The sequence below is a fragment of the Hyperolius riggenbachi genome, chromosome 2 (assembly GCF_040937935.1).
Source record: "Hyperolius riggenbachi isolate aHypRig1 chromosome 2, aHypRig1.pri, whole genome shotgun sequence".
Taxonomy (NCBI): domain Eukaryota; kingdom Metazoa; phylum Chordata; class Amphibia; order Anura; family Hyperoliidae; genus Hyperolius; species Hyperolius riggenbachi.
In genome coordinates, this window is record NC_090647.1 from 340,678,009 (window position 1) to 340,694,226 (window position 16,218).

A 16,218-nucleotide genomic window follows, 5' to 3' on the forward strand; every position below is an offset into this window, starting at 1 on the left:
TCTGATTTCGTAAACAGAAAGATTGTAAACTACATCAATTAGTTTTGTGGGTACCAATAAGGAATTGATAGGTTACATAGAAATGATGCGGTTTCCCAAATACATTTGTAAAGGATACACACATAACTACCAGACCAGATACAGCTCACTGACCCAACTCACATAATAAATAATTTCTGTAACTGTTTTGGAAGGTGTGTGGCAAATGTATATGTTACAGCCAGAACCCGAAGTTTGGCCACTTCTAGTTCTGGCCGGCCACTTCGGGTTCTGGCCGGCCAATTTGCGAAGTGGCCGCTGCGCAGTGGCCAATGTTAGAAATGGATTGTTTACTCTGATATTAATGTATCTTCTGGCCGCAGCGCAGCGGCCAAACGTATAACCACTTAGTTAATTTGTTGCAATTAAGCCGGCGGCAATGTAACAATTCAAGCCGCCGGCTTTTTATCTGCCTCTCTCTCTCTCCTCTTATGGCCAGCCGGCGGGGGACACGCGAGTCCCCCAGAGTCGTTCGTCACAGCAGGGGCAGCAGAGCGGGGAGGCTGCAGACATTGCTTCTGCCAGCACCCGCTCTGCAAGAACGGCAGGCTTCCCTGCCGCGACGAACGACTCCGGGGGGACACTCGTGTCCCCGCTGGCTGCCCATAGGAGAGCAAGAGAGGCGGGGGAGGAGAGAGAGGCGGGGGGAGAAGGAGAGAGGCAGATAAAAAGCCGGCGGCTTGAATTGTTACATTGCCGCCGGCTTAATTGCAACAAATTAATACGTTTGGCCGCTGCGCTGCGGCCAGAAGATACATTAATATCAGAGTAAACAATCAATTTCTAACATTGGCCGCAGCGCAGCGGCCACTTCGCAAATTGGCCGGCCAGAACCCGAAGTGGCCGGCCAGAACTAGAAGTGGCCAAACTTTGGGTTCTGGCCGTAACATATATAACATTTTAGTGTTTATGAACAGCCTGGGTCTTTACAGGTTAGAATAGTGTCCTGTAAGTCCAGAAGAGTTGCACCAATTGACACAAACCTAATTAGCACATTAGTAGCACCTGCCATATCAGTGTTATTCTAATGCACAGTGCCTATTTAGGTATTGAAATTATTATCTGTCTCTTTCTTATTGGAACTAGCAGTAGGGTATAATAATTCCATAAAGTACAGCATGCTAAGACTAGCTCTGTGGTGCCCCCTCCAACAGTTATCACCCCACAAATCTGCTTGGTTCACCTATGCATAAAAACAACCCTTCCTCCTCTTGTTATGCCAAGTTGATACACACCTGTGGGATCAAAGGTATGAAAAAGGAGGTTGTTCTTTTTATGATGCATAAAAAGTATAGGAAAGCCTTTGGAGTCTGAACTAGAGCTACAGTATATGATCTGGAGGTTCTTGTTATCTCCGGTCTCTGCTGCACACTTTGTTTTACACATGCAGAACTGATTAGAATAATGTAATGCTGGGAATACATGAGTCGATTCTGGCGCTCGATTCTGCGCCCAATCGTTTGGCCGGCTAAATTATCTTATCTTCCGCTTGTTTTTCTTATCTTTTTTCAATTAACTTCAATGGTGAATTGAGCGGCAAATTGATCGAATGGTCAATGAACATGTCAGAAATGATCTATCGAGCCATCTTAATGGCTCAGAATCGAGCCGTGTATTCCCAGCACAAGGCCGGCAACCGTGGACCTGCTGGGGACTTACAAACTCTCTCAGCACAGGCAGCGCAGTGGTGGCATCTGTCCACTGCAGTTAAATAAAAGGGCAGCAGCAGTGGCCCCTAGACGTCACACAAGGTGGTTTTCTGCTGTAGAGCAACCACACCGTTTGACACACGCACTTGTGGTTACATATGTCACCAATCGGCTGCATTAAATTGCAATCAGAAGGCACTTGCCCAGAGATCCATGAGTAAACTGCGCATCAACCATGCTGTGAAAAACCCCTTAGCTGAGCTTTGGTATAGAGATACCATGACAATTTTAAACCACAGGAAATGGTAATGAAATTTGTTTTGTTTTCTGTTATCTGGAAAAAGTTCTGTTTACATTTTGCAAAAGTGATAGAAGCACACAGAGGAAACTGGAAAAATGACCACATTTTTAAGAAGAGTATTGCAAAGAGACAGCAATCCAAAAAGTTGATGAAATACAGCTGTTTCTTCAAACTTCTCATTTGCTTCTGACAGTAGCGAGGGAACTATGTTTGTTTCAGGCCTGATCATTAAACACTGTGGAAACAACCTAGAATGTATTTTCTTTGCAGCTTGCTTTGGGTTGGCCTAGATAAAATATTTACACGGGTTGATGCATTTTGTGAGAGATGCAGGGCATGCAATATTCCTTCTTCCTTCAGGTTAAGTTTGCACTGGAATATTTCATTCCAATTTAGACATTTAATGTTCTAATAACCTTCCAAACATTCTACATATTTATCTGTGAAGCGTCCTAAATTCTGATTGACTTTATTAAAAAGACATGCATAAGAACCCCTGAAGCGTATGCAAAATGTACAAGGACTTTTTATAAAATGGGACAGAAATCTCAACAAAACAAATACAGTATGAATTTTATGAATCTCACAGAAGAACAGGAATTAGTGATAGTAGTAATTGTAAATTTCCCTTACGCCTAACGATTGTAATATCAAAATCATAATTACGCTGTAACGATTGTTGTCAGCAAGAACAGATTTCTCTGATTATTGGTGATCTGCAGTATCACCAATAATACAGACGTTATACCTGATTATGTGTGATCTGCAGAATCACCAATAATACTGGTATAGCCAAGACCAGGACAACCAATGTGAGGGTATGTGTTTGGTGCAACAGTAATGATAGAGATACTCGCTATTCCCAGAGCAGCTGGGAGATATGAGCATATCTATGTAACACAGGAATACCAACTCCAGCAAGCTGGAGATACAGACAATAGTGAGACAGTTCACCCGAGGAGCGGGTGGAACTATGTTAACAACAAGTGTACTGATCACCCAAGGAAGGGGTGATTCAGACTGTACTGTAGTCACTATTACCTGAGGAGCAGGTAGAGGTGATAATACTGTAGTGACTATTCACCTGAGGAGCAGGTGATTCAGACTGTACTGCAGCTACTGACCACCTGAGGAGCAGGTGATTCAGATAGTACTGCAGCTAGTAAACTCCTGAGAAGCAGGTGATTCAGACTGTACCGCAGCTACTGACCACCTGAGAAGCAGGTGATTCAGATAGTACTGCAGCTAGTAATCTCCTGAGGAGCAGGTGATTCAGACTACTGCAGCTACTGACCACTTGAGTGGCAGGTGATTCAGATAGTACTGCAGCTAGTGTTCACCAGTAAAGGCAGGTGATACTAGCAGAGAATACCTCACCAGTTACTAGGCTCACTGGTGAGGATAGAAGAGTCAGACAAGCAGGTTTGGCAACGAGTGGACAGATACGGTACAGATACAGAAAGCTAGATCAGAGTAGTATTTCAGGCAGAGTCGGCAACTATATCAGATTGGCAGAGGTACAGGATCAGTAAACAGAAGAGTAGTCAGGCTAGCAGAAGGTCATAACAAATAATACAATTCAACAGAATCTGGCTAAGTGTGGATCCCCAGCTCCAGCTGGTTCTAGCACACTTTGGGATCTGACTAGGTCTGAGTGCTAACACGTAGCATTTGCAACAGGAGATGCGGAGCAACTGAATGACCGGTCCTATATATACTGCAAGCGCTCCACAGCGCCGCCCCAGTCACTCAGCCAATCCAGGAGCATAGCTGGAGTCAGCCGATCGCCGGATCAGCTGTCTCCCCTTCTAGATGCATAAAGGTCCTGTCGCCTGGCGCGCGCGCGTAGCCCTTAGTCTATGAGCAGTAGAAGGACCAGGCAGAGCACCAGCGTGTAGCTGCGCGGCGGAGACCACCGGCTGTGACGCGGAGATAGCCGCCATGCCGCTTGCTGTTGCGGCCGTATCTCCGCTATACATTACATACGCATAATTTTGCATAATTATGACAACCTTTGGCGTAATTACGATAAATTACACATGAAAGTACAAGTAAACATAATTACCAGTATACACCTACTTTTCATTATTACGATAATTTTCATAATAGCTAATTTTTAATAACATACATTTGCACGTAATTATGCTCAACTTTTGAATAATGATTGACTATGGTTAATGTTTGAGTGATTACAATAAATTTTGCAAAATTACGAGTAAACACTAAATTACATACGAAATTACGAGTTAACTCAAAATCATGATGCAACATTACGAATTGCGATAAAATTCATTACGAGTTTGACAAAATTACAAATTATGATTTCACATCATAATTGAAAATTACAATGCAAAATTACGCATATGCAAAATTTTGGTTCATCAGTAACAGTTATTTTTAGAGCCAATTAGTGTGCATATAGACATAATCTTAAACATAAGTATGCGTTGATGTAGAAGACTATTAAAGAATACAAGTGCTGACAAACATTTATTAAGGTGGTTTGTAATCAATTCCATTTGAAAATGATAGATAAAAACAGGTGAAAATGACACTGCCAAAACTGCAAATGAATAACAGGAACTGAAGGAAGTAGAGTTCCATCTGGAAAAAAAAAAAAAAAAACGAGATCACATGAATGGTAGAAGAAATTGTGGTGGCAGAACCCAGTCTGTAAACCAATGGGCCATTAGGTAAAATCATGAAAAAGCATTTATTAAGTACAAAAACAATATAAACAAAATACACCCTATGGCAGGGAAGGAGCATGCGGTCTGGTTTCCCTGCAGTACCCAAAATCCAGCTAGATAATATTGATCATTTGGCTCCAATAAATGACATAAACCCACAGTATAAAGTAGGCTGATTCTCAGGTAGCTATATCTCAATTTGCAGTCTATGTAATTAGTAAAATATTTTGAAACAGTATTTATGATTCACATGAATGGTAGCCTAGCATATTTTTAAAATTACACATTTCTATTAAGTCATAAGTGAAAAATTAAAATTAAAAATGTGACGAAAAACCGAGGAAACATCAAGGCATTGGGTACATGGCCCATATATTTTTATTCAAATTATTATTTTGATTTGTTGAAATAATTAATAGTTAAAGATCATATGTGCTAAAATCACGTAGAAACACAAACACTGTGCACATAGCAGGGGCCCCAAATCTGGCAGGAATTGCATAGGTTCAGCAACATTCAGGTGAGAGGCTTCGGTTGGACATAATTGGACATAATCATAGACTGTCACTAGCAGGGTGCACAGCGTTCAGGTATGCCTCTCACTTTGCACATCTCTCTAACCACTTACCCAATACAGCATACTGGAAGCTGCAAAAAAGAAATGTAAAAACTCTATATCAGGCAGAGGAGTCTCCATACGCATGTGCATGTAAACATCACATTCTCAATTTCTCTTCCATTTCATCAGACTGCCATGGTTCTGACTATGCACTTGGCCGTGCATGCTCTAGTCTAACCTGTTCTAGAAACTGAACAGATTCTAGAAAAAGAAAACAAAATATCCAACGAAAAAATGTAGTAGTGTATAATGCTGCAAAACTCTACTTTTTCCAAAAATGTGGCAAATGTAATTTCACCATAATCTTTGAAGTCTAGTTTACAGTGCTCAGTTGCATTGCTTAATTCTGCCTGTCAGCTAACTGCCCATCCAATTCTATGGAGCTGTTCAAAACTCTGCCTTGTATCGGATCACTTTATTCTAACTCACTGCATTCAGGCTTTGTATTAAAGTCTATGTCCAGCCTCCATTGCAGCTCACAGTCATTATTACATGTGCGTTATGCAACTGACCACTCTGAATCCAGCCTAAAGTTGCATAAAATGGTCCTCCGCAGGAGTCTCTGCCAGCATGAGGCTAGGTGCACACATGGCAGAAATGGTAGCGTTGCGTAAAACGCTGCATTTTACGCACCACTGTTACTCAATGGGCCGCATAAAAAAAACGAATGGGTATGCGTTTGTTTTTAAAATCGCTGGTTTTGTTGCATATTATGCATGAACGCATCAAAAATGAACATAATGAAAGTCAATGGAAACGCTATGTATTGCTTTTTGTATGCGTTTTTGCTGCGTTTTTTAACGAGTTTTTTTAAAAATAAAGAATTCTGATGTATTTCTGCTTCCTGTTGTTTTCCTAGTGATTTGCTTAAATGTAAATATAAAAACGCATACAAAACGCATATGCGTTTTATATATGCGAACCGCAAGTGCATTAAATTTGCAAGCAAAACGCTTGAAAAATGCATCTGCGTTAAAAAAACGCAAATGCACCAAATAGCAAAAACTTACAAAAAACACACACAACATTAACATAAAACATGACATAAAACGCAGCCTTTCACGTTATGTTATGTGTGCACCCAGCCTTAAAGGGTACCCGAAGTGACATGTGACATGATGAGATAGACATGTGTATGTACATTGCCTAGCACACAAATAACTATGCTGTGTTCCTTTTTTCTTTCTCTGCCTGAAAGAGGTAAATATCAGGTATGCAAGTGGCTGACTCAGTCCTGACTCAGACAGGAAGTGACTACAGCGTGACCCTCACTGATAAGAAATTCCCCTTTTTATCTCTTTCTTGCTCTCAGAAGCCATTTTCTGCTAGGAAACAGTTTTATAGGTGGAATTTCTTATCAGTGAGGGTCACACTGTAGTCACTTCCTGTCTGAGTCAGGACTGAGTCAGCCACTTACATACCTGATATTTAACTCTTCCAGACAGAGAAAGAAAAAAAGGAACACAGTATAGTTATTTGTGTGCTAGGCACTGTACATACACATGTCTATCTCATCATGTCACATCATGTCATGTCACTTTGGGTATCCTTTAAACAACAGCAGTGTAGTCAGTCAGCTGTACATACAGTATATGCAAAATCAAATTAAAGTACTGGAATGCTTAATTACTTTATCCTTCAGTCAGTCCTCATGTAACTCTATTAACCTTTTTGCACCTTCTTAATGAAATAACTTTTTAGCTTTCACCAAGCAAAAATGTACTCAGGAGACATTGTCTGATATTGGGTTATGCTTAAAATTACTTTTCTTTGCAACCTCTCAGTATTTTTCCACTTGGTACGTGCTGAAAATGAATTTTGAAGATAAGTTTTAAAGAGATAAGGGCCAAAGAGTGGAGAAAACATAGTACAGTAAATGTAATAAGAAGGCATACCTCTTACGGTGATGTTGGTGATTTTGCTGCATCAAACATTTTCTTTCTGCCTTCCATGCCTGACATGGCTTCCACATTCTTACGCCAGTCACTGACTTCAACTGGACGCTCCTAGGTCACAAGAAATTCACTATTTACTTTCCATGCTCAACTATTATTTTCTTTTCCTGGAGATTTGATATGTGACATTAATAATGAAAGTGAAACACAGTAAGAAGGATTATAGAAAAAGAGGAACATTACTTTCATGTACAAAGGACATGAGGCGATCCAAAAAGTGCATGTAAAGGGGAACTATGCTTTCAACAGTTTTATAATGGAAAGAAAGCAGTGATTCGACAAAGCATTAATGATTGACTGGAAATCTGGGCTACACTTTGGGGCAGTTGGAAAGCTAAGGCACACTATGGAGGAGCTGGTAAGCTGGGGCCACCTACAGGGGGAAAGCTTAGGAACATTGTAGGGTGTACTGCAGAGGTGAAGAACACAACAGGGAGCCCTAGAAAACTGAGATACACTACATGTGTCATGTGAAAGCAAGGCATACTACAGGGGGAACTGAAAAGCTGTGTCACATAAAAGGGGGCACTGGAAAGCTTGGGCATATTTTAGGGAGCTCCAAAGTGGGGATACAATGGTGACACACTACTGAAGGATAACTGACGTAAGCAGTGATTAAAAAAAAAACAATGGATCTGTGTTTGCTGCTTTATTGCAGCAAACACAGTTTTGTAAACAGTAAGGGCTTGTTCACACATAGGGCGTTTTTGTCGCCTTTTTTTAACCGCCGCCGATTTTCAAAATCGTCCTAAAAGCGATTGTGCAATGATTCCCTATGAGAATGTTCACCTCTGAGCGGTTCAATTCCGATCTGCTCACCAAAGAGCTGCCTGTATCATTTTTTGGGGCGATTTGCCTCAATGAAGGTATAGGGAAATCGCAAAACGCTTGAAAAAGTGCTTTGTATAGCGATTTCCCCAGCAATTTAAGAATAAACACATTGTATTTATTCTTTTCCGTGTCAAAGAATTCAGAACAAACAAATCGCTCTGCAAAAGCGCTTAGAAAAGCGCTTTACAAAAAATCACAGCACGCAGGTAAGCGCCGGGAGGCGCTAAAAAAATACTCACAAAATTGCAAAACGCTGGCCTCAGTGATTGCGATTTTAGATGTGAACAAATCCTTATTAGTTATTAGAAGGTTCCAATTTGGGGAGCATGGTATCACAGTGTACTGCAACCTTCACTGAACAGTGTGAACAAGTCATCACTTATATCAGAGGTGAGTCATGGTCAAACGTTTTGAGAATGGTTTTCACAAAGTTTGCTGCTTTAATTTTTATGATGGCAATTTGCATACACTCCAGAAAACCTCATACTGTTCCTGCATAGTAAGCTCCCCGAAACGCGAGCGGGAGTGAGCACACGCGCGGCCATGGCTGCGCAACCGCAGTTGTATTCAGAGCCGGATCTTCAACCAGGCAAGCCAATCAACTGCTTATGGGCCCCAGGAGGTCAAAAGGGCCCCATAAAGATGTCTTGCCTCTGTTCATGTAGTCCTTTAGTAACTCTTTCAGTCTTTAAAAACAAGATCTCTGCAGCAATTCTCTACTACAAAGATAAGAAGTTGTACAAGCAGGCACACACAGAGTTACCCCCCTCCCCTCCCCTAGCCTTAGCTCAGATCTGTCAGACAGGGCTGGGTGCTGGAATGTGATCTCTTCATACAGGAGCCGCTTGCTAGCTTAGCTAGAGAAACTTGATGTGGCAAAAACAACTGTAGTTAAACTTTTTTTCATAGTAGCATCATAATTTGTTCAAAAGCCTATAATTTATGTTCGTAATGTTTACATTTAGTTCCGGTCTTTGCTGAACTTATTAGCCTTAATTTTATCTCCCACATAAGAGGCACATAAATATTTATTGTCTGTCTCTGTTCTGTTTATTGTCTCTGTTTAATCTTTAGATCTCTGCAGCAATTTTCTCCTAACAGAGATAAGATTTCTAAATATCTAAAGCTGGCTATGCACACATCGATTTTGATTGAATTTTCCAGTAATCTATTGCTTATACATATCCAATCGATTAGCTTTTAAGCGATATTGTGCTGTTTATCAATCTCTGTGGTATGGGGGCAGGACAGGAGTGGTGGGGGATCGATGGTCCATAACTTTGCTCTGCATTAAGCAGTACAGCACTTGCAGTTTGATTGAAGCTTGATACAGTTCTGCTGAAGCCTATCAGAATTAAACTTGCTGTGATAGAGGTTGATCACTAAACAATTGAATGGAATAATGATCAATTGGCTAGACATATTGAGGCATTATTGACCTGTGTATGACTAGTGAGAATGAGGGAGCAAAACTGACTAATTTGGTCTTGCAGTGAATAAACTCCAATATTGCTTTACAACGAGATCCTCAGAACTCGGATGTCTGGTACACACCATGCAATTTCCCGTCAGATAGATAGGTCAAATGGATTATTTCTACAGCCCCTTGCAGCCGACATGTCCCTCTCCTGCGCCTGCGTGAGCGCCACTGTCAATCACTCACAAGTGTTCTGTGAGCCCATGTGGGAGTGATTGACAGCGGCACTCGATGTTGGCCTTTGCACCGGTGGGGACCCCAGGCCGGCGGCTGCGAGCAGAGATGCAGTGAGGGACATGTCGGCTGCAAGGAGCTGGAGGAAGCCCCAGGTAAGAAGATCTAAAGGTTGCATAAAACGCCTGATCACTCCTTTAAAGTATGGGAATAAAGTAATTAAAGTTTAAAAACACATTTTTGAGTAGAAAAATACATATATTCACATGATAAGTGAATGAGTCCTGAAAGAGGGACAAATGAGGAAGAAAGAGGGACAGAGGGATTTGGTTCCCAGAGAGGGACTGTCCCTCCGAAAGAGGGACAGTTGGGAGCTATTCTCCATTCCTAAGTCAGCTGCACTGAAATGGGCAAGGATGTGTGAAGATGTATTAGTTCTGCAATCCATGTCCTGGTCACCCCAAACTTTCATTCGTAACTCTGAGTTATTTGATATTTGTTTACATCAGAAAAGTCAGGGCAGGATGTTTTGTGGTTTCTTAGAACAGTAAGCACTGTAACCAACTGATTGCTGTAAACTACCTTTTCAGTATCCTCTTTCTTCACAGATTTCAGGTTGGCACGTAAATCCATGGAAACCTTGTGTTTTGAACCCAGAAGAGCACGGAGCATGGCATCAGCTGATACTCGCACCCTACGAAGGGCCGGTCTCTTAAACTTCCCGCGCAGGTCCAATACCTTCATCCTTAGGTCTTGAATCTACAATGGTAAACACATTAGCTTAAAGGACAACTGTAACGAGAGGGACATGGAGGCTGCCATATTTATTTCCTTTTAAGCAATACCAGTTGCCTGGCTGTTCTGCTGATCCTCTGCCTCTAATACTTTTAGCCATAGACCCTGAACAAGCATGCAGCAGATGAGGTGCTTTCTACCATTATTGTTAGATCTGGCAAGATTAGCCAAGGAAATACATATGGCAGCATCCACATACCCCTCACTACCAAGGGCGTTGCTAGCCCCAAAGATCAGTGGCACGTGCCCCGGATCTATTCTGGGGTGCCCTGGGTGTCCCCCAGGCAAAGTCACCTGTGGTGCCTCAACGGCAGCATGCTGGGAGCTGTGGTGCATCAATCAGGGGTATGCTGGGTGCTGTGGTACCTCTATGTGGGCATATTGGGTGCTGTGGTGCCATGCTGGGTGCTGTGATGCCTTTATGGGGTCATGTTGGGAGTTGTAGTTCCTCAATAGAAGGCCAGTGGGAACATGGGAGGTGGGTTCACTAAACGGTCACGGAATGCTATGTGGGAACTGCCAGTTAACCTGGCAGCAGGCCAACCTGCCCAGCAGAAATCCAGACCAACCAGCACAGAAGCCAGGTAACACTGTATAGTTATGTTTAAATGACACTACCTATTTATGTGATATGCTGCATTTCTGGGTTATTTTTGTTTCAACGGAGAGGGGGCTTCATCCAACATTTTGCTGAGGAGGCCAAATTATACCGCTGTAAAGTTCATGTAAATTTGGCTCCATCCATGACCACACCCACATTCTGGTGCATGACCACACCCATTCTCCGGCTGACGTTCCCAAAAGTGCCCCGTATCTTTTAGGATCCTAGCATTGCCCCTGCTCACTACAGTTGTCCTTTAAATATGACTGGTGCGTCCTGTTTCCTGCTTTACCATAATATGATGCTGTGTTTTTACTGAGTGTCTTTGCAAGACTTCAAAGAAATATTTTATAGTTTTTACAACACTATACATTAAAATTGCCTGAGGAATTTATTATTGTCAGCCACGCTCTACCTCTGAAAGACTCTTTTAATTTAGATTTACTACAGCTTTTCATTCCCCTTCACGTGACAGACGCTTTTTCAGATCATATTTTACATTTTTAAAGGAAACGTTAACATGAGGAGTATAGGGGATGCCATATTTTTTTAAATAAAAAGATTCTTGCCTGACTGTAAAATGTTTGCAACTGGTGGAGTCAGACTAAAGTCAGACCACCTGATCATCATATTCATTCTATGTCAATTCAGTAATCTGAAAAGCGTTAGTGGTAGTAGGCAAACAGCAGAGCAGCTACGCAATTAACGCTTTGCCCAACAAAATGGATCAAAAATATATGTGAATGCAGGGCCGTGCAGAGGGTCCTTAAGTGGGTGTGTTCAAATTCATAAAAGGGACCCTTCCCCCTCCAGAAATGCACAGTATCACCAACTCGATGCTTGCGATAAACCATGTACAGTTAGTCATTAAAGGTATAACCAGAATCAATGTATGTTGGTTTGATGTCTGCATTTCAACAAGTGGTGGGTGACCTTACTCCCAACCCCCTTCCCCTGCAGTGACATGTGACCTCCCCCCAGAAATGCACATTAGTACTATACCAGAGTAGTAAGGCTCTCCCACTATCCCCACCATCTCCCTGAGTCCCTCCACTTGACACACACATTCAGTCACAGAGGCACTGACTGCATTCAATGATGTGGAGTCAGTCAGACCTGTTACCGGCAGCCATTGCAGCCAGCCCAGCTCCGCTGTCATGACAGCAGGATGGCAGCAACGTTACATGGAGATGCCAAACTTGGAGGAACTTCCAACTTGTTGGTGCCTGAGGCTTGGATCTCTGCATCTGTTGGCGACCAATGAGTATAAGTTACTTAATGCAAGTCTGTTGCAACACCCTTGTCCACTCCACACCAAAGACTCCAAACTCTTAATTAGGAGGGAGTCTGGTGTGAAGGGCCTGGGGTCACACAAAAGGGGGGTGCTTGAGCCAAAGCCCCCCTTTTCCCCGTACATGTCCTGACTGTGTAGATGTCACCATGTAGCATCTACATGGTCTATCAAGAACCTCACACGATCCTAAGTGAACTAAAGAAGTTGAGATTTACTTACCTGGAGCTTCTTCCAGCCCTCTGCAGTCTACCAGGTCCCTTGCTGTCCTCCCAGTCTGGTGTCGCTGCGCCCTCAATGTAAGTTCTCCACTGGCTCAGTAGTGAGCCACTGGACATGCGCAGCTCTGCTGCGTGCCTCCTCGATGGCACCCCCATATCCAGAGCATTCTGTGCATGCTCAGTTGCAACTTTTATGAAATTTACATGAGCAGAACACTGGAGCGTGATCAAGAGAATGTGGACAGCCAGGATAGAGCTTGTGTGGACAGCGACACTACACAGTGAACTGGGAGGACAGCGAGGGACCTAGGTAAGCCCTAGGTAAGTAATGTAAGTCTTAACTTCTTTACCCAATTAAGATTTTGTATACATACCTATCATACCAGAATTGTGCTGGAGGTACAGAGAAGTTAGGGATATCAGAGCAATTATTATTTTTAGACAGTTTGTACTATTCTACCTCCCTGCCCCAACTGTAATGCTAGCAGTGGCTACAGATGATTTTCTCCAGTAAAGTTGCAGCATCCAGACTGCAGGGAAGATGGGAAGGCTGTCTGACATGTTTTCGGAAACTGGTAGCTCCCTCATAAGGACTGCCATCCACTTTATGGGTTCAAGTGGAAGGGTACAGTTTGTAAGTTCACCTGTCCTTTAAAATCATCCTAATAAGAATCAATGTGTATGTGGAAGCCAAGACGGCACATTTTCAAGGCGTTACTAAGAATTAACTTCCAAAAGAAGCAACAAAATCTTACTGCTCTTGTGTTATGAATAACTTTTGCTTCAATGTCATATCTTTCCTCATCAACAATCCCAGCTTTCTCATGGAGTTCCCGACACAGTTCCTGCAAAAGGGAATAACAGGGAAGGTGCACAATTTAATGTCATCATTACTTAGACTCTTTACATAAAACAAAGAATGTGTTTGACTTGTGTCAGGACATAATCCCTGATTCTAGACAGTACCTGTAATTGAGCCAGTCCCAGGCCATGTGTGTTGGCATGTGGCACTCTTTCGTTTAGGTACCTCTGCTTCTCCGCCTGTGTGTTTACGTGATCCTGTTCCCAAGCCTCTTTTGCCTTTGCTAGCATCAAGCTCTGTGGAGGTACATCAGAAATCAGGACATATATGAATCATAGATATAATACTTCATAACTCAAGATGAAAGGGAAAAATCAAGATTATCTATAAGAGCATTGTGCAGGCAACACTTATAGTTATCATTCTACAGTGCCATACTATTTTTTCTTGATTGCAATAGATTCCAGTGTGTTTTTGAGAAGTTGGCACATGTTTACGTTACTGTTGCTAGTTTCTAAACTTTATTGAATCATCTGGACCACAACTGAGGTCCTTGCATGGCAGCGGAACATCACACAACTCATGTAACATGTGCTGACCCAGTTCCTTACCACACATTTCTTTTAATATGAATCTGTGTTATTGATAGCATGATGGACAATCCACACTGTTACTTACCTTCAACAAGAGCTTGCGTGAAGCCGAAATTTTGGATTTTCTCTATGAGACAAAAATAAGAACTGATTAAGTAGTGCATTGTATGATGAGCATGTATTAGCGATGCAACAGAGATGCCATGTGGAATTAACGCTGAAGTTTTCTCCTAGGTGATATTTTTCTGGATGAGGTCATTTAGACATGGGGATCAGCAGTTGTGTTAATTATCAGTGATTTGGCACCTGATCATTGAGTTGTATGTCTGATGCGGATGGTTGCCAACCTGCTACTACAAAGGAAATAATGGTTGTAGCTGATTGTAGGCCACTGACTACCACTAGCGCTCATTTGGGCACTAGGGTCTTAGTTTTAGGCACTAGGAGGGTGGTGAGTGTAAGGCATTAGACGGAGCGATTTGTTATAGGCACTTGAAAGCGGGGTTAGTGTTAGGCATTAGGTAAGTGGTTTTAGGCATTAGGAGGGAAGGGTACAAATAAGAATGAGTGCCGGGTAGTAAAATATTGGATAAAATAGTAAAATATTGGAGATGGAAATGACCAATATTTTACTAGAGAATATGTGTACATATTGCACCAGCGCTGCAATACGTACGCATAATTTTTCACCTTATCAATAAAATGCTTTTTAAGCCACCAGCAAGCAAGAAAATACTCAGAATAATTTTGATAGTACTTTTTCACCTACTTTTTGGTACTGTTTCGATTGCAGAGGGCTGACAAATTATTTTAACCAGAAGATGAAAAATTATGAGAAAAAATAGTGAATCACATATTCGTTTTAGATAAAATGGAGAGAAACCTAAAAAAGATGCTGTCATCTTATTTAGACAGGAAATGTACATTAATTAAACACAGATATACAGTTAAGCAGTCTCTGCTTGGGTCCTGTAACCATTGGTAGCAGGATAAATAGAGATTAAATAGCAGATGCCCAAAGGGGGAGAAGACGTTTACTACAAATAGGTTTCCATAAGTATTTATTACCGCCTGAAGCTACTGCAATCAGAATTATGATGGTATTGTCTATAGTATACTATTCCTGGATTTACCTCACAGGAGCCTATCGGCACAGATGTCCTTGCACCTTAGAATTCAACCTCCATGAACCTACAAACCCCCACTAAACTGCAACACATATGTGCTGGCTGTCCCAGCCATCACTTCTACCTTACTTCCCTTGCCCATAGGTAGCTACAGGTGCCCCTTAATATTGAGGGCGCTTCTGGCCACCTAATATTAAGTAACTAGAGGTGCCCCCAAGTATTAGGTAGCTAAAGGAACCTCAGCATTAAGTAGCTAGAGGTGCTCCTGACTGAAGGGAAATCTTGTCCGTGGAATGCCAAGAGCAGGGTGAGTAACCCTCTCTTTTACACTCTCATCAGGACTCTGCATAGGGAAGTAGTGGGGGAAGACACTACGGGAGTGAGCTGCCTTTTCATCATCAGGCTCCTGTAGGTACATGCCTACATTGCCTTATGGTAAGTTCGGCCCTGCTCTATACAGAGTCCTGACAAAACTTATAAATACACAGCTCAGTTCTCTGATATAACTGCAAAGGGTAAGGTGACAATCACCAAATGCACATTTTATTCCCAGCCTACTTAATGTGCCAGAGAACTGCTGCTAGCGGCTAATTGCATAGAGCTCACTGTCCAATATAATAAGATTTTTCTCTGTACTCTATATAATCCCTATTCTAGCATGTGATCAAGGCAGTATTATTTTAAGGGACAGAATTCATATGCAAATTGTTTTTTTTCCCGAATTCATGTCCGCCGCACTTCTAATGCAAGTCAGTGGCACTGAACTTGTTGTGCGATGTAATGCTAATTTTCGTATTCCGAATTTCTCTTCAGTTAAAAATGACCTACATTGATGTATTTTTTGGAACAGACATACAAATCCCATGCAATGCAATTCAATGGAAATTCCCATATGGATGTACAGTTAATTACATACAAATTCCTGTAAATTAACTTTATGAATATGCATAGTAAAATTGAAATATGAAAATTTGCATAAAAAAACGCAAACAGAAAAAGAAGAATCGGATGCAAACCCCCCCCCCCCCCCCCCCAAATGTAAAACAGAATCAC

At 41.9% G+C, this 16,218-nt stretch overlaps 1 protein-coding gene across 1 annotated transcript; it reads right to left on the reverse strand.

The window, feature by feature from the left end:
- Positions 1-4,466: 4,466 nt before the first annotated feature.
- On the reverse strand, positions 4,467-15,583 carry TNNI1 (troponin I1, slow skeletal type). Its single transcript, XM_068266146.1, has 7 exons — positions 15,494-15,583; positions 14,124-14,165; positions 13,610-13,741; positions 13,399-13,488; positions 10,318-10,494; positions 7,194-7,304; positions 4,467-4,593 (listed from the first exon to the last, which is right to left on the reverse strand). Exons 1-6 carry the CDS (start codon positions 15,581-15,583, stop codon positions 7,197-7,199), a joined length of 639 nt encoding a protein of 212 aa, XP_068122247.1. The 3' UTR covers positions 4,467-4,593; positions 7,194-7,196.
- Between the last annotated feature and the right edge of the window lie 635 nt (positions 15,584-16,218).

Excerpts from the sequence above, each read along its gene's own strand:
- TNNI1 (XM_068266146.1), bottom strand. The coding sequence starts at position 15,583 with ATGTACCTACAGGAGCCTGATGATGAAAAGGCAGCTCACTCCCGTAGT. Across the intron at positions 14,166-15,493 it reads TGCAGAGTCCTGATGAGAGT|AGAAAATCCAAAATTTCGGC; the intron begins GTAAAAGAGAGG and ends TTTGTCTCATAG. Across the intron at positions 10,495-13,398 it reads TTATTCATAACACAAGAGCA|ATTCAAGACCTAAGGATGAA; the intron begins GTAAGATTTTGT and ends TTACCATTGTAG.